General features: G+C 40.4%; 1 protein-coding gene across 1 annotated transcript in view; it reads right to left on the bottom strand.

Annotated features, from left to right (window-relative positions):
* arap2 (ArfGAP with RhoGAP domain, ankyrin repeat and PH domain 2) overlaps positions 1–26,679 on the bottom strand; it is a 175,042-nt gene that overhangs the window by 21,394 nt on the left and 126,969 nt on the right. The window contains exons 19-24 of the mRNA XM_086165193.1: positions 15,595–15,658; positions 14,889–15,052; positions 14,145–14,357; positions 11,582–11,687; positions 8,393–8,540; positions 6,389–6,466 (exon numbers count right to left, since the gene is read on the bottom strand). Of these exons, the coding sequence (XP_086021319.1) occupies positions 6,389–6,466; positions 8,393–8,540; positions 11,582–11,687; positions 14,145–14,357; positions 14,889–15,052; positions 15,595–15,658 (773 nt within the window). The remainder of the gene's footprint in view (positions 1–6,388; positions 6,467–8,392; positions 8,541–11,581; positions 11,688–14,144; positions 14,358–14,888; positions 15,053–15,594; positions 15,659–26,679) is intronic.

Below are 26,679 nucleotides of genomic sequence, written 5' to 3'. Positions count from 1 at the left end.
TTCGCCGAATGGAAACGACATCAGCGGGTGACGTGCGTTTAGTTTTTTTTTTTCAAAAGGTCTTCGGCGTTATAATACGCCAAAGGAATTTTCCCACATTGTCTCAAATATTGTTTACCTCCCGCCGCCTGGCAGGGCTTCTCCGGCGTGTGAGGTCACGGATAGAGACGTGTTCGCCGCTGCATCGGTGGGATTTTGTAACTCGATCGCCCCTATTTTTGGGTCCTTTTTCAGCCTTTTTTTTTTTTTTTTTTTTTTTTTTAACAAAGCCCTGACTCGGGAGGCCAGCCGACAATCACCCGCTCAATCAGGGAGTGGTCAACCGGGGACGGCAAGTCTCGAGGGGGCTGTTTCGAGTGCAGGAATGGAAATATACTGCTCAAAAAAATAAAGGGAACACTTGAACAACACAATGTAACTCCAAGTCAATCACACTTGTGTGAAATCATAGTGTCCACTCAGGAAGCAACACAGATTCATTTTGACTTGTTTTAAGGACATTACATCAAAGTTGGATCAGCCTGGAGTTTGTTTTTACACTTTAATTTTGAGTGTGATTCCTAATCCAGACCTCCATGGGTTGATATAATTGATTTCCATCGATCATTTTTGTGTGATTTTGTTGTCAGCACATTCAACTGTGTAAAGAGCAAAGTATTTCATAAGAATATTTCATTCATTAGATCTAGGATGTGTTTTTCAAGTGTTCCCTTTATTTTTTTGAGCAGTATACATCGGCAGAACGCACTAACGCTGGAGGTGTTGATAACGCCGCTGAACACCAAAGTTTTTGTCGGAAAGCAAAGGCCGCACGCTCTTGCCTTAAAACCGCGCCCTGGACGAAACGCCACTTCGAGGCATGCAGACTCGCATGACGACGAGGAGACAAGGAAACGCCGTTTGAGTCCGGCTAACACGAGCTGAAGAGACCAAAACACAATCACAAACGGGTGATTCGCCGTTAGCGGGGGTCCAGGGGTGAGGAAGCAACTTAAATGTCTACCTTGCCGACAGCCAGTTCCAAAATAAGACTCCAGGCAGCCGAAGTCTGACTTGTACCACGACCCTCACCTACCGGATTATGTACGAAGTATTATGTGACACTATTTACCGGAAGGTTCGCCGCCCCAATCCCAAATCCATCTATTTTCAAGATCAGTTATCCAGCTCATGGGGTCACGAAGGGCTGGAACCAATCCCAAGTGACATTGGGCCCGAGGCTGGGTACACCCTCGACCAGGGGTGTCAAACTCATTTTAGCTCAGGGGCAACTGGAGGAAAATCTATTCTCAAGTGGGACGAGCGGGTAAAATCATGACATTAACTACTTTTAATGTGCCTGTTGTTCAGTTCACCTCTGAAACCTGGTATCTTTTAGCTTGGCGAGCCGGATTATGGACTTCATCTGGTCCGCGGGCCTTGAGTTTGACACCCCTGCCCAAGAAACTCTGGGATTTATCCATATCTTCTTTAATATATATATTTTTTTTTTTTTTTGCTGCCTGTCTACACCTTATTACACTACACAGAAATGGTTTGCTCAATCTATCACTATCAGACGGTTGGGAGGTAAATATTTCTCTCGCCCGGATCAGGACACCAGGGACTACAAGTGTTGAAGATAACAAAAACATTTCTAGCAGTGCCAGGCTAGTTGCTCTCCAACTTTAGAAGGCGCTTCTTGTTAAAGGCGCCTAAAAGGACATAAAAATCACAGCTGTCTGAACCGGCGGCGGAGCAGAAGCGATAATTGGCGGAAATTTCAGGTACAAGGAAAACACGGCCATCCGTGTTTGCTCGGCGCATTCCATTATTAGCGGGTGGTTTGCCCAGGTAAACTAAAACAAGAGTACGTGGCATGAACTCCAGCAAAGTAACAAAAAGCAATCATTAGATACTTTCACAGCTGATGAGGAGATTCGTCACGAAGTGGCAAAAAAAACAAAAAAAGCGAGGACGTTAAGAGCGACTGTACTCCCGATCCACAGTCACCGGGGTGGCTCCGGTTGCCCGGATACAGACTGAAATTTGCTCTTTCTAACTGACAAGGCATTATATCACTTTGCACGATCTGTGATTTACTCACTCGAGGTTGAATGATGGACTGGCAGTGTATAAAGTTCCCTGTCTTTCTCTGCCTTTAAATGGAAATGAATGGGGTCGGAGCCTTTTACCTGTGAGGCCTTGGCACTGCAGGACAAGACTCCGGCAAATGTCAAACCGACAAACTGCTTCAGCTAGTCGAGTGCAAAAGATCTTTTTTTCAGCTCGGCCACGTGAAGCACCTCCATACCGACCCCTGCTTTTTTTTCTCCGTTCAGCAGTGGTTCAAACTGCGTCTACGTTGAAAAAAAAAAAAAAAAAAAAAAGCCCACAGCCGAAAAAAAAAAAGCTTGGGAGTTTTGATGCCCACGCCTGACTTCTCAAACAGTTAAAATGTTTTTGCCTAAAAAAAAAAGAGGTTTTCAATCAGAATAATGTCGGCTGTATTTCATTATTTATTTCGTGCGATTTGAAATGTGTTATACCTACAGGACGAATATCAATTTAACAAAACAACATGGAAACCTTGGGGCGGCATGGCGTAGGTTTACTCCCACATTTCAAAAATATGCAGAAGGTCCAATGGAGATCCTAAAATGGCCAAAGAAATGAATGTATCTATGTCTCTATATGACGTGTGAAGGATCGGGTGAATAGTTTTTATCGTATTTTCACGACCATAAGGTGTACCGCGCTAAAAGGCGCAGTCTCAGTTATGTGTGGCATTATTGTATTTAACACACACATAAGGCGCACCTGATTATAGGACGCGGCTTGTAAATACAATCCACGCCCACATTTCCCCCTTTAACGTTCTCATGGTGTCCTCTACTACACACACACACACACACAAGCATACAAGTTTGCGTATTTAAAAATAGAGCGGGAGCAAAATTGAGTTTGGTATTCACTTTTTTTTTTACCGGTAATCGTCATCCATCCAACCCATGGAAGTCCTCATCCTCTGTTTCTGATTTAAGCATCTGTGCTACCGAGAAGACTTTTCGTACCCCGTTGTGCGTCTCGCTACCGTCCCGGTCCCCTTCTTGTCCACAGCGTGACTCACCTGGATGTCGAAAGCGAGCGGCACCTCGTCCATGTTGGTGATGTGGCTGGGCTGGATGTGTTTGTCGGCGGTGTTTTCAGCGTTGTTAAAAGAACGATGTTCCGCATAACGCACATACCCGTTCTTTTATATACAATCAACGCCCACACTTCCCCCTTTGACGTTCACATGGTGTCCTCCACTACGTCGGCCTTACAACTACAACACACACAAAGCGCGCTGAACTATAAGGCGCGCCGCACATTTTGAAGAAAATCTAAGACTTTTATGTTCGCCTTATAATTGTGAAAATACGGTATATATATATGTATATGACTCAAGGTGGAGGTGGGAGTCAAGGATCAGCTCTGAGCTCTTTCTTGTTCGCAATGGTGATGGACAGGCTGACAGATGAGGTTAGACAGGAATCTCCATGGATCGTAATGTTTGCAGATGACATTGTGATCTGTAGTAAGAGCACACAACAGGTAGAGGTAAATCTAGAAAGGTGGAGGTATGCTCTGGAAAGGAGAGGAATGAAAGTTAGTTGCAGCAAGACAGAATATATGTGCGTGAATGAGAGGAACTCGGGTGGAACGGTGAGGCTGCAGGGAGTGGAGATCAAGAAGCTGGAGGATTTCAGGTACTTGGGGTCAAAAGTCCAGAGCAACGGAGAGTGTGGAAAAGAGGTGAAGAGACGGATCCAAGCAGGTTGGGATGGGTGGAGAAAAGTGTCAGGGGTACGAAGAGATAGAAGACTATCGGCCGGAATGAAAGGAAAGGTGGACAAGACAGTGGTGAGACCAGCGATGCTGAAGGACTATAAACAGTTCCAAAGACAAAAAGACAGGAGGCAGAGCTAGAGGTTGCAGAGATGAAGATGCTGAGGTTCTCTTTGGGAGTGACCAGGATGGATAGGATCAGGAATGAGTCTATCAGAGGAACAGCACATGTTAGATGTTTTGGAGAGAAGGTCAGAGAAGCCAGACTGAGATGGTCGGGTCATGGACAGAGGAGGGATGGTGAGTATATTGGTAGACAGATGCTGGAATTGGAGCTGCCAGGCAGGAGGTCTCGAGGAAGACCAAAGAGAAGATTTATGGACGTAGTGAGAGAAGATATGAAGGTAGTTGGTGTGAGAGAGGAGGATACGGAGAATAGGGTTAGAAGGAGAAGGTTGATTCGCTGTGTGGACCCCTGAAGGGAAAAGTTGAAGAAGATGAATATGGGCGTGGAGTGTGTGACCGGTCCAGGGTGAACCCCATCTCTCGCCAGATGGCAGCTGCGATAGGCTTAGCGCCGCCCCGACCCCTGGGTGCAGGATTGGCGGCGCAGATAATGAATGACTTAATTAACTTGAAGCACTGAAGGAGGCTCTCGTATGAGAGGTGAAACATCTTCAAGAGAAAAAAAATTCAAATCCGGTTGCCAAGATGAGAAATTTCGACTCGAATAAACCGATTTCCATAATTAATACTTCATCACAAACTGGAAAAATCAGCGAGGACCCACCCAGCAGATTGTTGTCGTCGTTCCAGTAACATCTTAGCTTCTGTGAGGTCACACCTGCTCAAAACTACCGATAATCCAAGACTCGGAGCGGTTCTTCTAACTTGTATCGACTCAAATATGCAAATGCGTTTGCATCTGACAGCTGGATTGCTTATTGATCCGTATAAGCTTGAGCTCAGAACACGGCGAGCGCAGGAAACACAACACGGTCACACGCAAAGCACAAATATATAAAAGGAACAATTAACACGCAGGTCACCGCTGGTGTTATCTTTAGAGTGCAGTGATTCTTTAAGAACCCCGAAATAATATTTGCATTAAAAGGCTTCGCCTTCAGGATTTGCCTCATTGTTTTAACGTGAGCGGGAATGCAATTTTGTTTGATTTAGAATCATCTAGATTTCTGTGACGTTACTGTGGAGAGAGCCACACAAAACAAGAAGGTTTGATTCCGACATGTGTGCAGTTGCACTCTCAGAAAATTAGAATATTGTAATAAAGTTCTTTATCTTCTGGAATGCAATTATAAAAACAAAAACGTCATGCATTCTGGATTCATTACAAATCATCTGAAATATTGCAAGCCTTTTATTATTTTAACATTACTGATTATGGCTTACATCTTAAAAAAACTCAAAAAATGCTATCTCAAAATATTAGAATATCATGAAAAAGTCTTTTTTTTTTATTTATTTTTTTTATTGCATTACAGAAGATAAAGAACTTTATAACAATATTCTAATTTTCTGGGACAGTCCTGTATATCAGCCCTTATGTGGCTTATGTTGCAATGTAAGCTAGACACAGTCCCACTGGCACTATATCTTAAACTAGAAAAACAACAGCTTCAGTAACATTCAACGTTTGAAAGAAGGAAAAAAAAAAAACAAATATAAAAAAAAAAAAAAAGATCAACAAATGAATAAAGTATTTTAAGTGAAAAAGGAAAGGAAATGGAACAGACACACACAAAAACAAACAAAAGGTAAAGTTCTTTATCTTCTGTAATGCAATTCAAAAAACAAAAATGACTTTTTCATGATATTCTAATATTTTGTGATAGGATCGTTTGTTTTTCTTAAGATGTAAGCCATAATCAGCAATGTTAAAATAAGAAAAGGCTTGCAATACTTCAGATGATTTGTAATGAATCCAGAATGCATGACATTTTTGTTTTTATAATTGCATTACAGAAGATAAGGAACTTTATCACAATATTCTAATTTTCGGAGACAGTCCTGTATATTGCATGTGGCCCTGCAACCTTGAGTGCCGGAAAAGCGATATAGAGAATGAATGAATGAATTTTCTACCCCGACAACATCATTGACGAAACCGCGGCTACCAAATAGAACAAGCTTCCCACTGAGTGACCCTTTTCGGCACGTCTGCAGAAAACCCACGGACGTGGGTGCAGAGCGAGGGGCGGAAAAGAGCAGTATTTCAGAATTTAGCAATAGCGTGTGATTTATTTTATTTTTATTTTTTTCAGTCATCTTAACCAAATGTTTTTTTTTTTTTTTTTCCCTCAGCTGAGGCATCCAGGCATAAAGTACCTGCCATAAAGGTTAACAGGAACAAAGTTTTTTTTCCCTCACGCTTCTGCCTCCTCCGTGTTCCCCTTCCCCAACTTAGTTTTTTTTTTTTTTTTAAATAAAGAACAGAAACCTGTTCAAATGAAATGGAGATTTGAGAGACACCAATGCATGCAGGCAAATCAATAGGTGTAAACAAATAAATGCGACGTCCAGTCGCTGATTTCCATTTTTGTCCAGTAGATTGACTTACCGTGGTGTCCTTTTTGTCGTTCCAGCGCGTGATGAAACTATTCTCTCTCTCCATCTGTTGCACCTGGTCTTCACTGACCTGCGCGAAAATTAAAATAAAAAAAAAAAAAAAAAAAAAGGAAAATAAGGTAAATTCACGGATCAATTCAGAGCGGCTTTAAAAAGATACTTTTCCATAAAAGATAAAAAAAATGAAGAAAAATAAAAAAAAAAAACGCCCTGCGGAAAACATGAGCCTTTGATTGATTTAAAAAAACTCTTCAGAATTATATATTTTATTTTCTCTCTTTTTTTTTTCTATTTCATCACTTCAATATAGACTGTAGCTAACAAGATGAAAACAAGGAAGATGCGAAAGGTGTAAAACTGGGTCACTCTGCAAACACTTCTAATTTTTATAAGAGTTAACTTTGGCTGTGAGCTCAGCATCAAGCCGAACGGTTTGTTTTTTTTTTCCTTAATTTTTTATTTATAAATTTACCTCCAGCCTCCCCCCAACACTCCAATCTCCCTCCCCCGCAACCTTATTGCACGTCTCTATCAATTTACTTTGTTACACTCGCGGGAGCAGCTTCGAAGATTGCGGGGACAAACACATTGAAAGTGTGTTTAGGCCTGATAATGGCCCCCGTCAACCACGGGAACCGGCGCCCGAGTTAGCGATTAACGTCACGGTGCGTGCATTTAATGGCCGACGGTCATGCCAACGCCGGCGTCCCGAACCGATTCCGGAGTGAATGCTTCTCCCGTGACATCGGGATGGGCGTTCCGGGTATTTTTTTTTTTTTTCCCGCTGGGAATTAGCAGTCGTTGTGCGACGAGCATCCCGTAAGCCGGGGCAGCTCTCCAAGAGAAACATCGATCCCCCGTCCGAGCTCATCGGCGCATCCGCGGAGTCAAACCTATTGTGGATATTTGGCGACGACGACGGCGCTGCTTCAAAGATGGCTGGAGTAACAGAGTAAACAAAGTCGTGTCCGCGGATGTCGTTTAGAAATGAAATACAGTAATGACGTTCACTGCCTGGACTGATTCTTCCCCCCCAGTAATGAAAAAAAAAAAAATATATATATATATATATACATACAATAAAAACATAATTCTAAATTTGAATTTGAATCTGAGTTTTCCAAAAAAAAAATCAAAATTCATTCATATATATATGAATGAATTTTGATTTTTTTTATTTTGATTTATATATATATATATATATATATATATATATATGAATGAATTTTGATTTTTTTTATTTTGATTTATATATATATATATATGTATATGAATGAATTTTGATTTTTTGGGGGGGAAAACTCAGATTCAAATTCAAATTTAAAATTATGTTTTGTTTTGTTTTTTTCTGTTATGCAAAGTTGCACTCTGCATGTATTTTTCTTCTCATGTAAGTCTCTTTCATTCTGACTCAAATGACGGCCCCAAAGAAGAATCTTTTGGTATTTATCGGTGATAAATACTGATTTCCCAAAAATAATGTCTGACTTGACTGTGTGCAGTCACTCTATGCCAGGGGTGGGCAATTATTTTTTGCCGGTGGGCCACTTTTCTTTTTCAGTTGTTATCCGCGGATTAACTGTGTGTCATGGAAATTGAACAAAATAAAAATTGAAATCTAAATAGTTACAATTTTTGGTATTTTATTTCGACTTTAAAATTGTTAATGATTATATAAATGCACCGACATTATCTTGTATGTAATTATCCATACAAAATTAAACAAAAGGAACAAATACAGAGTTTCTAAATTCAATATTGATTGAAGATATTTATTCAAAGAAAATAGTTTGGCCGCCCGAATGAAAAAGCAAAACAGGCCGGATGTGGCCCGAGGGCCTTAAAATGCCCGGGTCTGTTTTATGCTGAAACACAGCTAATCAAGCGGTAATGGGACGGGAACTCAGGCCGACTCGCTTTCGTCCCCCGTCCTCTAAAAACCGAGTTCCGCCGATCAGCGCACAGCCAAAGGCCAAACGGACCATTTGTGACTCACTTTGAAGAGAGTAATATAGTTGTTGATGAGGTCGTGGACTACACTGATTTCCTGCGGGGTTTGTCCCTGAGTCTGGAACAGGCAGGAGGAGAAGACAGAGGCCAGCTTCTCGCTCGGCATGTGGTTGAGGTGGGAACATAGCTGGATCCTAAAATTGCGAGAAGACAAGAGACACGTTCAGAAAACTTGAAAAGTGCAAAAAGCTGAACAAGTAAAGTCCGACAGTTGACGCATCGCAGCCAGATATAAAATCCAAACTCCTCAGGATGCCGATTGGGGGCTTCAGTAAACCACCTGTATTGTTACTGTAATGCAGATATATCACGACTATTCACTACTAGCAAGTAACGCTTAACATCAAAACGGGGAATTGTTAACCCGAATGATCTTAAGGCTCATTTATGCGAGAATGTTTCAAATCTGTTGTCAAATGTCAAAGTCTAAGACAGCTAGATGCTTAGCTAGAAGATACTTCTCATAAAATTAACAAAATATTAATAATAATACAGTGCTAATTATAAGTAAAGTGAACTGTTACATTAAACGGTAAACATTAGACTCTAAGGTGTGAAGTATAAGGTGCACGCAGATACAGACAGCTACATATTATGAGCGCCCTGCGTTGCCGATAATTGATCTGCTCAGTTATACTGATACCATGTTGTTTTCTTATTATTTGCATAAATTTGCATAAATAAGCAGTCTGTCTGCATGTACAACTGGGTATACATACATACATACATACATACATACATACATACATACATACATGCATACATACATATCAGTGACGTGCAGTCAGTAGAGGCACGGCCTCCCCTGCCTATATATATATATATATATATATATACACACAGTGATGATACATATATATATATACACACAGTGATGATACATATATATATATGTATACACAGTGGACCCTCGCTACCTTGCAGTTTGGCTTTCACGCCGTTGCTACTCCATGGATTCTTTTCAGAATTCGGTTCTCGCGATTTATCGTTTTTTTTTTTTTTTAGCTTTTTTTTTTTTTTTTTTTTGCAGTTATTTGTTTGTTTTTTTTGTCATAAGGAACCAGCCATGTTCTAGACTAAGAATAAAAAAAAATAAATAAAATAAAATAAATAAATAAAAAAAATAAAAAATAAAAAACAGTGAAAATAGAGTAAAATTAAACTAAAATCAATTTCATAAAATTGATAAAATACGAGATCTTCTTCCCTGGTATACATTCTTGGAAAAGGCGGCTTTTCGACATGGCGAGGAAGAAATCAAAGAGACTGGTCTCACGTTCCAATAACTACGCTAAAGCCCTGCAATATATGTCGCAAGATTTGGACGACAATATTGTTCTGTTGGTCCACATTTGTAACGTCATCGACGGGGCCGTGGCAGTTTATAAAACCAATTCAAACCAGAAAATAAACTGCCTATAACAATGTTTCTGAAGAAAAAAAGGGAGGTAAAGCAGAAGGTGCAGTCGTATGCACAAGGAGGTCAGTAAAGGGTTGAGCGAGGTTCACTGAGGGTTATTATATCTGTAAATACCATCCAAATTATCATGGAAATTCACTTTTTGCAAAGGGATTTTATGGAACATAGGCTTACGAACATGGGCTTTATGGAACGTTGGCTTTTGTGCGCATCATATAATTTCCAGAGAGACACAGAAAAACACCGTGTCTGTTCCCTGTCAGTTCCAAATTATTATCTTTTTTTTTTTTTGTAAATTAAGTTGTTTTTCTTATTCTAATTCAAAACTCATTCAAGCACCAGAACTTAGTCCTTCAAACTGTGAGAATTCCAAAGTCACTAGGACCCCCGCTCTCACAGTCCATTAAACATTTCGGATAATGAGCCTCGTTGCATCCGAGTTTTAAGTAACACAATACAATAATGGACTTATTTAAAGGACTTGTTAGTTGCTGCTCCAGGAGGGAGCATTGGTTCCCGGCCAAGGTTTGAATAATGACAAAATACAGATGGGCTATTTCTCCAATAATTGCTAAAATTTGTGAGAGGAAATGGAAATTCTAATGGGGGTAAAAAAAAAAAAAAAAATACATGAGTGAAAGTGATAGGAAAAAAAACTTCACAAAAAAGCAGTTCAAAATAAGGTTTTGCTCCCTAGTTTTCAAGCGCCCTTTGGGTCAGACAATTAATGACAATTATTGGCAAATAAAAATAGCGCATATTGAAAAACATTTTTTCATTTTAATTTTTTTATAATTATTTAGATTCCACTAGAAATGCACAACATATTGTTTTCATTTGGAATCATACATGTATTTATTTTATTCTAATGTGCTTTCTTTGTTTCATAAATCATTCCATTACAAACAATTTTATTATATATATTTTTTTTTATTATTTTAATTTTATACTTTATATTTTATAGGATATTTTATATTTCATATCTATTTATCTTATTTCTTATTGACCGATGCAGGCTGGTTAACTTTTGACTGAGGAGGCTCAGGTGGATGACAGCCCATTTTGGTGATGCTTAACACAACATATACATTAAAATATATCCCCATGTTTATTATTCAACACTAAAAGTAACATTGCCAGTAACCTGAACAGTAATCTGAAGCAGAAACATATAATCCTGTTTCATAGATATAATGTGTTTTACCATAATCTGCCGGAAAATGCAACAATCAAACTGCTCGGCTAACATCTCTCGAAATGCGGCGTTGATGAATTTCGTTTAAAGCGAAGGATCTGCTCTCGCAGGTCTTTTTACTTCCCGGCCCGTAAATGAAAAAGTCCCACTCTTTCGATCAGAGTCGGACGGAGCGCTTAAGCGGATTTGTCAAGATACATTTCCAGGTAGCGTTCGGACCGGGCAGGAGGCCAGGAACTTTGTCTCAACGGAGTCGGGGCTACTTATGCGTAATACAGATCACACAGGCCATTAGCGAGTTTTATGCCGGCCGCTGTGGATATTTTTCCTGGCACAGATAAAAGAACCTAATTTAAGTGGAGCGGTGGACGTACAGCAGCCATGCATTAAATCTAATATACTCAACTCATCCCTTGCTTTATCTTCAAATCCTGCTCTCGTGGCCTGCAAGCCGCATCCACTTTAAATTCTATTTTTTGGTTTCACGCGGATCTAAAAATATTCCAACTTGCCCAAGTGTGTTATGTTTATGTGTGTGTGTGTGTGTGTGTGTTGCGTACCTGTACAGATGTTGGAGCAGAGCTTCAAGAGTTGACCTGTTTGTCTTCGGCAAATTCTCAATGAAAGTGATGTACTTTTTCACTCTCTGGCTCTCGTCCTTTTCATCTGAGGGGGGAAAAAAAAACACACACGCGCACAAAATAAAAACAAAGAGACGAGAAAATGGCTCTGAATGACGGCGGAGTCGCTGAAGTGTGATGAAAGATGCCGCTTTTGACACAAGTATGAAACGGGAACGATGCCGCAAATATAGATTACCGAGCCATTTGAAACTCCGGTTATAAATAACGTAGAGATTCATCACGCTAAGCGCCGCTTCTGTATCCGAGCTGGGTACATTACGTGCGATAAAACTTCGCTAAATGTAGTTGGGGAAATACTTGCGTCGTAAAAAAAAAAAAAAAAAAAATCCTATTACTGTATTGAATTAGAACAGAATGAAGATATAAACGGCACGTTCATTCACAAGCACATTCTATGGATAATAATAAATACAAAGCATATTTCTGACTAAACTAATTCATTAATAAATGCATTTATTATCTCTCCAGCTTATCCAGCACTCGGGGTCACGGCGAGGTCGCAACCTATCTCAGCCGTTGCTAGACGTGATGCAGGGTTCAACCCGCAACCATTCACACACTCATTAACGCATCATATAAAGACACACTTTTCACTTTCTCACTTCCAGTCCGCAGAGAGGCGAAAGAGCGTTCACTCTTTCATTCACCGTCTGGACATATCAGAGTAAGTTTTGGGACTGCGGGAAGAAAACCGGAGAACATGCAAGCTTCGAAGAGAAAGGCTGTTAGTACTGGTGCTTCTTCTGATACGAATCGCTAAATAGCTGGTTAATATCTTCTTCTTCTTTCGGCTTTTCCCTTCAGGGGTCGCCGTCAACCTTCTCCATCTAACCCTATTCTCTGTATCCTCCTCTTTCACGCAGACTAACTTCATATCCTCTTTCACTGCATCCATAAATCTTCTCCTTGGTCCTCCTCCAGCCTGGCAGCTCCAATTCCAGCATGCGTCTACCAATATATTCACCATCCCTCCTCTGTACATGACCCAACCATCTCAGTCTGGCTTTCTGACCTTGGACTCATTCCTGATCCCGATCTCTTTTTTTTTTAAGTATAATAATAATATCGATTAATGCAGCCTCAGGCCGGCACAGGCCAGGCTGACAGATGAGGTTAGACAGGAATCTCCATGGACCCTGATGTTTGCAGATGACATTGTGATCTGCGGTGAGAGCAGAAAACAGGTTGAGGTAAATCTAGAGAGGTGGAGGTATGCGCTGGAAAGGAGAGGAATGAAGGTCAGTCGCAGCAAGACGGAGTATATGTGTGTGACTGAGAGGAACTCAGGTGGAACGGTGAGGCTGCAAGGAGTGGAGATCAAGAAGCTGGAGGATTTCAGGTACTTGGGGTCAAAAGTCCAGAGCAGCGGAGAGTGTGGAAAATAGGTGAAGAGACGGGTTCAAGCAGGTTGGAATGGGTGGAGAAAAGTGTCAGGGGTACGAAGAGATAGAAGACTATCGGCCAGAATGAAAGGAAAGGTGTACAAGACAGTGGTGAGACCAGCGATGCTGAAGGACTATAAACAGTTCCAAAGACAAAAAGACAGGAGGCAGAACTAGAGGTTGCAGAGATGAAGATGCTGAGGTTCTCTTTGGGTTTGACCAGGATGGATAGGATCAGGAATGAGTCTATCAGAAGAACAAAAATCTTCCACCACAAAGCTCCTCCTCCACTGCAAGAATTTATAAAAAAAATCTCCAACAGATCAACAAGAGCTGGTTCTAGAGGCGACTGTGTGATTCCCTTCAGAAATACTACATTTAGCCAAACCACCTTCTGTGTCTGTGCATCACATACCTGGAACTTGTACTTAAGACCTTAAGACACTTGATAGCATTGACTTGTTACTTTCACACTTTATAGTTTTATTTGTATTTCTTATTCCCCCCCCTTTTTTATACTGTTTATACAATTTCCTACTATTATTTATCATTGTTATGTTTTACTTGAAACTCTGTCACAACAATTTTCTTCGGGAAAAATAAAGTTGTTCTTATTCTTATTCTTATTCTTATTTTTAACTCAATACCATGTGAACCCCCGTCTCCGAACCTCTTTACCAAACATCTTAACTTCTAGCTGCTGGATGAACAACATCATCATCACAACACCGCCTCGACTGCATGGATCTCAAGTTTGTCAAGTTTATCTTTATCGTGTGCTTTTTACCTACTGTTGTTTTATTCATTTTATCTTGTGTTTTTAACATCAACCTGCTGAAAGGACTAAAGACGGAAATGAGTTTTTGGCTATAATCATAATAATATGATTATAGCCAAATAATATATATATATATATATAGCCAGATTTAATATTGTGTCATGGTCATTGTGTCATGTGTGAAATTTAATATTGATTAAATGCATCATTTGGATGAAAAAAAAGGAAATAACCGAAAACACATTAGTTAATTGAAGGATTCTGATGTACTTTAACGTCTAATTAATTAACAGCATTATAACACGGTCGGCCCACATACCCAAAGCTGAGACCCAGTAGGGATAGAGCTCCTTGGTCAGCAGGGCGTCTTCGGCCTGGGATAAGAACTTCTTCAGCGTGCCGGTGACATCCTCCAAACGGTGTTCCTTCTCTCGCAGTTTCACGTTACGGGCGTCGCGGGTGAACTTCTCCAGGAGGAGGGCGACTCTCCCCGGGTCGCCCCGCCGCTCGTAGACCCCTTCTCGGCACAAACCTGGACGCGACGACAGAAGAGAGACGGCGTGAGATCCACTTCCTGCTTCACTTTCGTGATCGGTCGGGTCTGAACGGCCCGCGGCGGAAGACGGAGCTCCGTGCGATGACATTAAATCAGAGGGCAAATAATGAATCCAGCGTCTGCTTTGAGCTGAGAGATAGCGCCGCGTTATATGAGCTCAATTGAATTCAATTTGCGCGTGGAGTATTGCTTTGGGCGTATGAACCTCCTGTACCTATTTCCACATGCAGACCCAAGCAACTATTCCCGCCAATCCTTCATTACCATGCATTTCGCTGAAATGGTTCTTTGGAAATAATCCCCCCCCAAAAAAAGTTCCCATTTGCATTAATTAAGCATTGGGACTTTTAGGTAAGTAAACGCAAATCCTGCCGTCAAAGTCAAATTACAGACACGGCGTACCTGCTGAATCATCTGCTCCTGGGGGGGGGGGCGCATAACCAAATGTTTTTTTTTATTTGTTAGTACACATTCTTTTATTAAAGGTAAATAAATAGAAATACTCACCATACTGGGTGACAAAAGCGACGCAGCTGTCCAATATAATGGGGACGGCATTCTTCGTCAACTGCTGGTCACCGAGGGCCGCGCCGTCTGTACCGGCGGCGAGCGTGATGGCCGACTGCCACAGCGTGAAGTCCACGGCGTTGAAGCCGTGGATGTAAACTGTCCTGCGGGGAGGAAGATAATGCTAATTTGGGGGAAGTTTTATAGTAGCATCGTAAAACTGCAGATATTTAAAACAAGCACGGGTGAGTCATTAGATAAACAAAATTAAAAGTATCCAAAAACCCCGCTTCTCCTGAATGCACATCTATAAAGAACCACCACCGTTTTTTTTTGTTTTTTTTTCCCCCCCATGAGGTTTGATCCAAAACACACAAACAAACAGTAATTAAAACACCACGCAGAAAAGTCTCACATTTAAACTAAAAAAAAAAAAAAAAAAAAAAAAGAAAAGATAGGGAAAGTGGTGGCTGAGGCGAGAGGCTGCCATGCGATTCGCACCGGCTCACCTCGGACCGGAGCCCTGCAGCCTGGCGGAGCATTAATTACCTTGGATTGTTACAGCGGTGCTTTTGGGGTGCATTCGGACAAACAAGACAAAAGCGGAATCGAAGCCAGCGGTCCTGAATAATGCATCCGCAAATGTGTTACCGATGAGCACACTTTTGTTGTTTTTTTTTTTGTTTCTTTTTGCAGGCCAACATACCTGCCGCTCTCCACCATCAGCAGGACTTGGATCTTCTCCTCGCCCTCGGTGTGCGTGGTGACAGCTGGAGAAAAAAAAAAAAAAAAAGGGCAGGAAATTGTAGGCGAGAAATGTGCAAAAGCGGTGTGAAGTAATGTGTTCAGGAACAGTTAACATCCGCCGCATAAAGCATCTGTCAAACACGCCGGGCCTTTAATTTTCCTTCACGGAGAAACTTGTGATTCAAAAGGTATTTCAGCTATCATTTAAAAGCACCGTTTTTTTTTTTGTTTTTTTTTTCCTAACGTGGGAAATCGCACGTGTATTCCGTCCTTGGCGAATAATGTATCCAGTCTCACGTCTGAACAGATGTGACTGGTCGTTTTAAATGTGTAATCGTAAAAATGTTTCACAGCCCAACGTGCAGAGGTGGTACAGGACTAATGCCGTCTATTAGAGCCAATCTGACGCCCATCTTGGATTTAAGATCCTGTAATTGATTCACTAAAGGAGGTTTAAACAAAGGGGGAACTGGAACACAAACATGACTATCGCTTTTTTCACGCAATCATTTAGTTTGCATTCCAAGTACCGATATATTATTGCTGTTGACCCATTAAAGTACTTAATCCATGCCATCTTTAAAAACCAATGACGATAAGGGCAGCATTCACCATTGACAGCATTGACAATGGTGGATGGTGATGTCATGGAGGTGCCTATAAATCAACATATAAATTGTGCGTATTAAGATTTAGTAACCTCATTCGCCAAATCAGGGTAATAAAATGAGTAAATAAATGAATAAATAAATAAACAAATGCATGGATAAATTCTGAATGATGAATTAATGATGAATCAATAAAAAAAGACAAAATAGATAAATATAAAAATAAATTAACGGTGTGATAAAAAAAAAAAACGTAGATGAATAAATGATAAATAAATAAATATGAAAATAAATAGATGGATTAAAAATAAATTGGTTAAAATAACATGTGAATACATAAATGGGAAAATGCAGAGGCAAATAAACGGATGAATAAAATAAAAAAGACTAAATGAAATATATGTTGATAAATAAATGGATTAATTTATAAATCAGTTAAAATAACATGTGAATATATAAATGGGAAGTTAACAAAAAAAATGCACTGACAAAGACATGGAGGAATTATTAAAAAACAAGATTAAATCGGTAAATATGAAAATAAATAAACGGCTTGATAAAAAAAAGTGGATAAACAAATGTCAAATAAATGAATAAATAAATATGTTAATAAATACATGGATGAATAAATAAATTGATTAAAATAACATGTGAATACATAAATGAGAATATAAATGCATAGGTAAATACATCGATGAATAAATTAGACAAAATAAAAAAAAATGTTGATAAATAAATGGATTAATTAATACATTGGTTAAAATAACATGCTGATCCATAAATGAGAAATGAAAAAAAAAAGGCATAGGCAAACACATGGATGAATTAATAAAAAAAAAAAAAGGCTTAATAAATAAATATGGAAATAAATAAATGGCTTAATAAGTGAACTGGTTAATATGTGGATGCACTAATGGGTAATTAAGATATACACGGACAATGACATGCTAGAATACATATCTAGATAAAGAAAATAGGAAATTTTTTTTTGTTTTGTTTTTAAAGTGTTGTTTAATGTTTGCTGTCAGTTCATGAGCACCACGCAGACAGATTTCAGTCAAGTCAACTTTTTTTCCACGGATATAATTAAGCGAAAGTTAAAGCCGCCTTATACAGCATAATCCCTGAAAGGCCCGATCCTAGAAACGCTCACGCGCTGTGAACTTGGATGTCTTTCTTGTTTAAAACTAGCAAACACGGTTTGCTCCGAGTGAGTGGAGGCGGCAAACCCAGAGACGCCGTCACCTAAATCTCAATCGTCGTTAAATGATTACAACTCTCTGTAGTCGTTTTCGCACTTATGCCGGCAAACAGAGTTGGCACAAGCTTCTGGTAAATGATGAAAAAAAAAAAAAAAAAACATATTAATTTGTCAAACAACTCATTTGAATGTTGAGCTAAATGGTGAAAACAATTAATCCCCATCAGTCTCTAACAACAAATTATCTTTTTTTTAAATTTTTTCGCTTTTCAACATTTCCTTTGGCAGGTTCTCAAAGTGCGGGCATTTAATTCCTACTCAGACGACAGGAGAAGAGAGGGGGAGAAACGCTGGTGTCGACACCAGAGAGGTTTATTAGCTGCGTTATCAGGTAAACGCACAACACTTGTCCGCCTTGTTTGAGCAAACAGAACACAAAAACTTCTTCTATCCATCTCGTGGCCTCGCTAGGAGACTAATTACTTAAAAGGTTACGAAAACTACATCTGCGGCCTTGGTTTCTTCCTCTGGTCAACTCGAGGGCGGACATGCTCAGTCTGAACACAGGAGGTTTTGGGGTTCGGGCCAATAATATGTGCCAAAGAGTAGCAGCTGGACTGCTTTGTGGGGAGTAAAACCCAAGGTTTTGCGTCGGTTAAAAACAAACCGTTGCACAAAGTGCATGAATCTGTCGAAAAACGGATTTTAGACTTCGCTTTGAAATAAGAGTTAAAGGGACGGGTTGCAAGTAGACGTTTCTGGAATTAGCATAAAACTAGATCCTCTGAGAGAGAAGGACTAGCCTAAGTATTACCCCTGACTTGTAGAGGTTTTTATATAAAGCCGATGCAGAAAACTCAAACCGGATAACAAATATTAGAATTAAGGCTCATTTACAATCAATGTTAGGTATGTATTTACATTCTTTGCATTCATTTTGCAGTAATTCTGTATATTGAAGGCAACGGGGCCAGGACCAAGTGGAAGTATGTCAGGAGCCGTAAGGTCACCTGGACTGATCTTCAAGTTCCTCGTACAATCTGTGTATGATTTCCTCCCGAGCCCCGCTAACCTGTTCATCTGGAGCCTGAAAGACACATCCTGGTGCCAGTTCTGTCAGGGGAAGGGATCATTAGAACACATCCTCAGCTGTTGCTCAAAGGCCTCGGGAGATGGGAGGTACCGCCGGCGCCATGATCAGCTCCTGGCAGTAGCAGACGCCATCTGCACCGGCATCAACATCAGCAAGGGACAACGGCCAACCAAGAGAGCCATTGCCTTTGTCCTAGAAGGGGAGAAACCTCAACCCTCCAAGAAGATACGAGGGGGCTTTCAACAGCAAGGGACCGGCAACTCTTGGTTGATCTGGGGAGGCAGCTGCGTTTCCCGGACAACGTCGCAGCCACGACACTCCGTCCGGACATAGTGTTGATGTCAACTTCCAGGAGGCAGGTGGGGCTCCTCGAGTTAACAGGTCCCTGGGAGGACAGAATGGAGGAAGCCCAGGACAGGAAAAGTGCAAAACACCCAGAGCTTGTGGCTGAGTGCCGGAGGGACGGTTGGAACGCCCGCTGCGAGCCTATTGAGGTGGGCAAGAGGGGCTTTGCAGGCAGATCCCTATCATGCCCTTGGACTCCTTGGAATTTTGTGGCCAAGGAGTCCAAGGAACTTGTGTCCAACCTGGACACAAGTCGGGGGACCGATTGACCCCGGCTGGGTCGCCCGAGTGAAGGTGTATGACTAAGACCCGAAACACTCAGTGATCTTGGGAGAGTCACTGAAGATGTGTCCAGGCTGCACCACCGGGTGTATTTTAGGTCTGAGGCGGCAAATGGAGTTGGAAGTCGTAAGGGGCACTGTTGGACGGTATGCTAATTTTCGACCAGTAAAAGGAACAGAGTAGACAAAGACAACATAGCTTGAGTATAACCCTCTGCTGCGCTGCTTTTTAAAATGTACCTTTTAACCTTATTTGTTATTGGGACTCGGAAATTGGGAGTGAACTCTGCACCGCCCCCTAGTGGACACGCTGCTTCACAGCTATGCCAACGTAAAGCGAGCACGGGAAGTATGTCGGCAGTGACTTTTGACAACATTTTAAATAGACAAATAAATTCATGTAACAATTCAGCTTTGACTAGAGATTTTGACTCTGCCCTTATTTTTTGTCTTTTGCCACTCACTGCAATGTGTGATGGAAAATCAAGGGGAAAAAAAAAAATAAATCTTTGAAATAGGATACTGAAAAGGGAGTAAACATCAATACAGTGTTGCAATACCTTTGGGTTTGGTTTTAAGGGATGCCGAGGTTATAAACAGCTTCTGACATTCAGTGCGATCGGCTGGATATCATAAATAACAACAGAAAACCATTCAAAACACGCAAAATGCTACTGATAACGGTTTTAGCTTTCCAAAAAAAAAAAAAAAAAAAAAAAAAAACAATTGTGGAGGTTTTATCCAAAGACAAGGAGTGGATATTTGTATCCAAATTTACAGCGGTTAACTTCTTTTCCAATCCATACGAGATAACAAAACGGCCCCCAAAAATCTATCCCTAATTTATAAGAATCATAATAACTGCCCAGGAAGACCCACATCTTATATCATATAAAATTGTTTTCCAATATATTCGTCCTCTTATAATAATGACTGTTGAAGACGACAATCTTTCCGGAAAAACTATGTCTGTTTTGAAGTAGAATATGACACTTTTTTGTTTTGGTTTTTTTTTACCGCAAGGCTTAAAAACTGTGAAACCCGCCTCTGTGAAATTCTTCTAACGGAGAGTTCACAGACTCACTGCTTAGATTACAAATTGTCTGCAACAGAATCCATTTAACTATCATTTGGGCCGCTCTAATTGCAAGGATCCCCTGAAGGTAAATATACTCTGCAAAGCTCCGATTTCAATGTTGTGCAAACAGAAGATTCGCTTAAATTAGGAAGGGTATCTCCAGGAGACAGAACAGACCGACTGCAAGGCCATCTATGGAAAAGAAAAAAAGGAGAAAATATAAAACCCCAAAGAATAATAGACTTAAGATGCATGGAGGATTAAACACATTATATTTTACTCCCTTCCATCTGTTTCTGTCCTCCTTCCTCCTCTGCTTCTTCTTCCAAATACATTTTCAGCTCCTTTTTGAACTTTGACCCACCCCTATTTTTCCCTATATGCTTTTTGTGACTATTACATTATAATCGATAATCATTTATAAAAAACAGACAACTTTGCGAGTGTCGACTGTGCCTATTAAAAGAAAAAAAAGATGTAATTTTTGATTTTTTTTTTTTTTCTTTTTATTGATCTGACAGAGCGATGTCCAACCCAATTAGACAACAAAATGTGCTGGGCGGCCGCCTTCTTGTGATTTCTATCTTCATTTTTTTAGACGACTGAAGAGACCGGCCGTTCCCACGGTTTTTCTATCACGGCTTTTAGAGAAATCCAGACAGGTTCACCGTTATTATCTCTATCTCCTTCGAAAGCCTTTCATTTGAAAACGTTCTGGATGGGACAGCTGATTCATGCAACGTGACAGCTCAATGATTATCCGACTGATTTTGTCACCCTCTTCCCTCCTTCCACTTCCGGTGCGTAGGACGACTTGACGTGCGGTGTCGCTGCAGCCCCTTTGGCTCAACCCATTTTTCCAAGAACCTTTTCAGGAACCCCTTTTTTCAAGCATTTGGACAGCAGAGGAACTAAGATCCCAGTTCCTCGAACCGTTTTAGCTCCTACTCTAATGTTGGGTCTTTTCACGGTTCACGGTTTGACGGTGCCATGTTTAAAAGCTAAAATTTGGAGGTCGGAGGGCTTTTCAGAATGCTGGAACATTCAAAATCCCTTGTAAAATGTTCCTACAGTGGAAAAAGGGGCTGTAGCACAGTAGGAACTTTTTGCAGCGGCTTCAGTTCCTTAGCTCCTACTCCGAGGCAGGGTTTTTTTACGCTTCCTTAGGTACTCATATGACGTCGCCGCTTGGTTGTTCATAAAACTCATAAGTCACTTACTAGATACCGCTTGCGGAGCACTATTTACAAAAAAAAAAATACAGTCATTGGTCAGCTGTTTTTTCACAACGAAATGGACAGAACTAGTGAGAAATCAACCAACGAGAAGGCATTGAAAACATTTTGGCTAGACTATATACACAGTAAGCGAACGGGTGGGTTAGCGGTGCAGGGAGAAAATAAAAACACTTCGATCTGATAGTCCAAGGTTATTATTCCCGCCATGCAGAACACAAACGCCGTCGCAACTTCGCTCTCTCCGCGCGTCGTCCGTGTCATCGAATATCGCAGATAAGGAAAATTTGTGCTGCGCTTCCTCTAAGAACCGAGAGGAACGAAAACAAAAAAAATGGATAAACCGAACAATTTCCTTGCGTTTACACTAAGACGCCGCTTTTTGTGAGTTGGGAAAAATAACGGCGGCTCGGGGAAAAAGCCCTGGGGACACACACACACACAACCGGGAGCGAGCGGCATTCACCCCCGCAACGGACCGATGCAGTTTTTAGAGTTCTGTGTGTTTGAGCCATGTAGCGACTTTAATTGAAACGTGTATTTATTTAATCCTTCGCCGCCGCCCGGGGGCATCTTTTATGAGGTGGTGTCACTGAAGAGAAAATAACAGTTAATCCCATGTCACAGACGATGATTCCTAAAGGGATCCTTTTCAATGTGCCACAATCTACCCCCGACAAAACACAGTCCCTTCTGGCACAAGCGGCTCCCCGGCTGTGACAAATATGGTTTTGAGAAAGCCGAGAATAAAAACGAGCACCGGCGCTGATCTCCTCCCGCCTCAGGTGAGAAGTAGGGGTGGCGCTTTGCGCAATTTGATTCATGTCGAGCTGTAAATGGATTAAAAAAGATCAATTGATTTTCACCTTCTTTTGTTCGCACATCACACTGGCGCAATCGATTGAAATATTCCCAAATCTTTATTATCTGCCAAGTGTGTCTGAACCTCTGAGCCTTCACCTTCGGATGGCAGCTCTTCTCTGCTGACTCTGATATAAAAATAGGCGGCGTTTGCCAGATTTCCAGAGATGCTGGCAAGATTCACGTCCGTGGGCAGCGGATACAGAACAGCATCCAGATTTGTATCTCACCAAAAGCAAGAAATGATCAAATCACAATGTCTTTGTGCAAAAAAAAAAAAAAAAAAAATCTTGGACCGGGTTTTAAAAAATGTATTAATAATAATAATGACATTAACATCGACAAATAACACCAAGGGAATACGCTTGAAAATAGGCACGTGGTAGTATGTTCAACTTTATCCCCTTTATAAAAAAACAAACCCAGACGATTGAAATGCTGTAATTTTGAATTTCATTCACTTATTATTTGTGTCGCTTCCTCCGGACGCAGGGTTGCCCGAGCCGTTACCGGGCGAGATAACGTGGGGTTCACCCTGGACGGATCGCAAGTCCGCCGCATTTGCTCTTTTATTCGCACCTTATTTAGATACATCTTATTATCCTCCGAATCAGAACGACTTTACTGATCCCCTCTAAGGAGAGGTTGACTTTGGTTGCAGCAGCTGCTACTCAAGAGTGCGAGATAAAATATAAGTGTCTTAATACATAAAAAGAAAAATCGAAAAAATACAAAAGGGCATCCACGATTATACACAGGTATATCAAATATATATCATTATTTACATATTTACAATTTATTTCTTACTGTTGAGCAAATGGGATCACTCGATTTCCTGGTTCGATAAAGTATTTCTGATTCTGATTCACCCTCTCATTCACATGTCCGGGTAGTTTAGGGTCTCCGATGAGGAAAAACCTAAGTGGAGCGTACAATCTCCGCAGAATTCTTCCGGAATTAAGGAACGGACCGTTGACGTGAGTCATACGGAAACCACTTTAAATTTGTCAAGCGGAAACTGACTGAAGACGGAGTCCGGAGGCTCCGAGGGGTTTCTGGTTCTGACGGTCGGCGTGTCGGGGGAAAGAGGCTTTTCCTGAGATGGGAACTCGGGGCTGGATGTCGCCTCCCGGAGGGCAGGATGAGAACGGGCTGTTGGACCTACACTGATGCTAAAAGCCCTTGTTGCTGTAAAGACACAGTGCACGACTTGCCCTTCTCTCAATGGCCAATCAGTGGCGGTCGTATAAAGCGGCGTACCCCGACATTTTTTGCACAACAGACCGGTTTCATCTAAGACGATAATTTTAACGGACCGGCCAACATTTGCGCGATAATCGTGAATGACAGCAAGACGGATGCACAGGACTGTGTCAAAAAAATTAGAATATTGTGTTTAAGTTCTTTATCTTCTGCAATGCAATTAAAAAAAAAAAAAAAAAAAATTACTGTTTCATGATATTCTCATTTTTTGAGATGGGATTTTTGAGTTTTCTTAAGATGTAAGCCGTAATCAGCAATATTAAAATAATAAAAGGCTTCCAATATTTCAGTTGATTTGTAATGAAATCCATATATTAGTTTTTTAACTAACAATGTTTTTTAACATCGTTTTTTAACTGAAAAGGGTTGCAGCTTATCGTCCGGAAATTACGGTATACGGGACTATCTCTGAAAATTAGAATAGTGTGATAAAGTTCTTTGTCTTCTGTAATACAATTAAACAAACAAAAATGTCATACATTCTGGATTCATTACAAATCAACTGAAATATTGCAAGCCTTTTATTATTATAATATTGCTGATTATGGCTTACATCTTGAGAAAACTCCAAAATCCTATTTCAAAATATTAGAATATCATGAACAAGTGTTTTTTTTTAATTGCATTAGAGAAGATAAAGAACTTTGTCACAATATTCTAATTTTCTGAGACAGTCCTGTAGTCTAATAATAAATCATCCGCAGTGGTCTTCTGTCAAATGTAAACAAACAACCTTTTGTTCATAAATTAATAATTAACATCTCTGTGAACAAAATTATTTATTTTAGAACGAAAATCCTCTCTAATAAAATTTAATTATAATAAAAATCTTAAGTCAAGCGACTGATGAGGTCTATACTGAAATATAGCGACTTACAATCATTGCATTGAATGTAGGAGAAATACTGATAATTTCTATGATTCGCAGTGACAAGTCAATCAAATAATAATAATAATAATAATAATGATAAGAATTACTGGAAGTTTTGTTTTGGTTGTGGTCACTGTAGAAAATCAAATCGGTTTTCAATGTTTTTTTGGCGACCTCAGGATATTCTGCCTTGATTTTAATCCAGAAATGTCTGAAACATACTTTCAAAGCCACCGTCATTTGCAATGTCCAGCAGTAATCAATCGAAAAAAAAAATCAAATTCCTGAAATGCAACCACTGGGTTGATTCGGGGCTGGTCGTCTTGGAACCGCGAGTTCCTGGTTCAAGCTCCCCCGAGCCAGTCCCGGCGTTGTCGAGCAAGAACCGCTAACTGCTCCCCGGACGCCGCTCAAGTGGCTGCCCGCTGGTCACGGTTCATCCACGACGGGTCAAACGAAGAGAACAATTCCCCCCCGAGGGAATAATAAGGTATTTGAAATTGTCTATCGCTAGCATGCCGGTGATGTAAAATGAAGTACGATGCAGGATGTCGCCTCACAAGCCACTCCTGCTGCTGTTGAACCTATATTGCTTTTTAAAAGTGAATAGGAGGCGGTTGTTGATGAGCGTAGTTGGAGGAGGTCAGGGGGGTTATGAAGTCCAAGAGGGGCTGCTAAGAGGCAGGGGTTGAGGCTGAGACATCAGGTGTTACTGCAGAGCAGAAGATGTTGTTAGCAGCTGAGCTAACAGCTTTTTTTTAGTCCTTCTGCACATCTATGGATCTCGAATTTATGCCTTAATCAGATGTGAGTGGAGCCCTGATCCACTGATGAGACGTGCAGGCTTGTTTATCAATATATAAAATACCAGGGGTTGTACTTGGGAACACAATGCTATTTAGTGCAAGCATGTAAATCAGGGGTGTCAAACTCATTTTGGTCCGGGGGTCACAAACGGCCTGATTTGATGTCAAGGGGGCCGGACCGAAAAAATCATTACCTAGAAGTAACACAAAGTCCAAATGTTTCCTTTGTTTTAGTGTAAAGGGGGTAAACGGGTAAATTATGAAAAAAAAAAAAAAGTAAAATTATCTTCATATGTAATGAACTGTTCTTCTAAAAAAACATGACGAATTAATATCTAAAATGAATATTAGAAACGAATTGATGAAATTACACATTAAAATATTAAGTGTCACTGTGGGAAAATTTGCCACTAGAATTCATTAGACAATTGGAAGTTAGCATGTATAAGAGGAGGTATAATGTTTACAAGGCTAATGCAAGGCAATATTTTTAATTTTGCCGTTTTTTATTTTTCTTTTGGTATCATTTTTGTGTTTTTTATAGAAAAAAGATAGCTTTAACAATCTCTCTAGATGGTTTTTCATTTAAAAAATCATTTTGTTTTCAAATTTTGAAGCAAAAATACACTGCAAAGTCACTTTTTTATTTATTTATTTGTTTTATTTTATTTATTTATTTTTTTTAAACCCACTGTATAAAACCCCCAGATGCATATGAGAAAAAATGCACGGGCTGCACTAACACAAAATTTTAATCTCAGGCAAGGGGCCACAAAATATTGTTCAGAGGGCCACATCTGCCCGCGAGTCTGAGACCCCTGATGTAAATAAATTGGCAATGCAATTAATAAATAAACTAATAAAAATGGGCGGTAAATTGAGATGAAAGAGCAGGTGAGCTGTCTCGATTATGACAAATAAAAAAAAAAAAAAAAAAAGGTTTAAAAATGAGTCTTGTTCATTATCCATCAGACTGGTATTTCATTTGAAATAATTTGTGGATCACTCAAATAATTTTAATCAAATTTTTGACAAAGGGCAGAGGATTATGCATCAGGGCCAGATGCTCCCGCATCAGGTGTCTCAGCATCTTGCAAGACAAGACGCAGTTTTAGTCCAAAACGCGCCCAATAAATATCAGCTCTCACAGCGATGGTGAAAATATCTTCCGAGGGCGGTTCAGGGTCCCGGCTTTATGATTTAATAAAGCTTGTTCGGACTTTGGCGCGATTTGGTGGCGACTAATAGCGGGCACCCTGGGGGCGTGGTCCATACTCATCGTAAATAAGGAGTTGAACAACAGCAGTTAATTTGGACAATGTGATGAATGACAGAAAAAGACCGAATATATGACAACGTTGAGAGCTATAAAGAGCCAGAAGAGTTTGATGTCACACGAGAG

The sequence above is a fragment of the Fistularia commersonii genome, chromosome 19 (genome assembly GCF_037954325.1).
Source record: "Fistularia commersonii isolate RoL2024-O1a breed Wild chromosome 19, RoL_Fcom_v1.0, whole genome shotgun sequence".
Lineage (NCBI taxonomy): Eukaryota > Metazoa > Chordata > Actinopteri > Syngnathiformes > Fistulariidae > Fistularia > Fistularia commersonii.
Note: the sequence above shows the minus strand (reverse complement) of the source record. Positions and strands in the feature narration are given on the sequence as shown.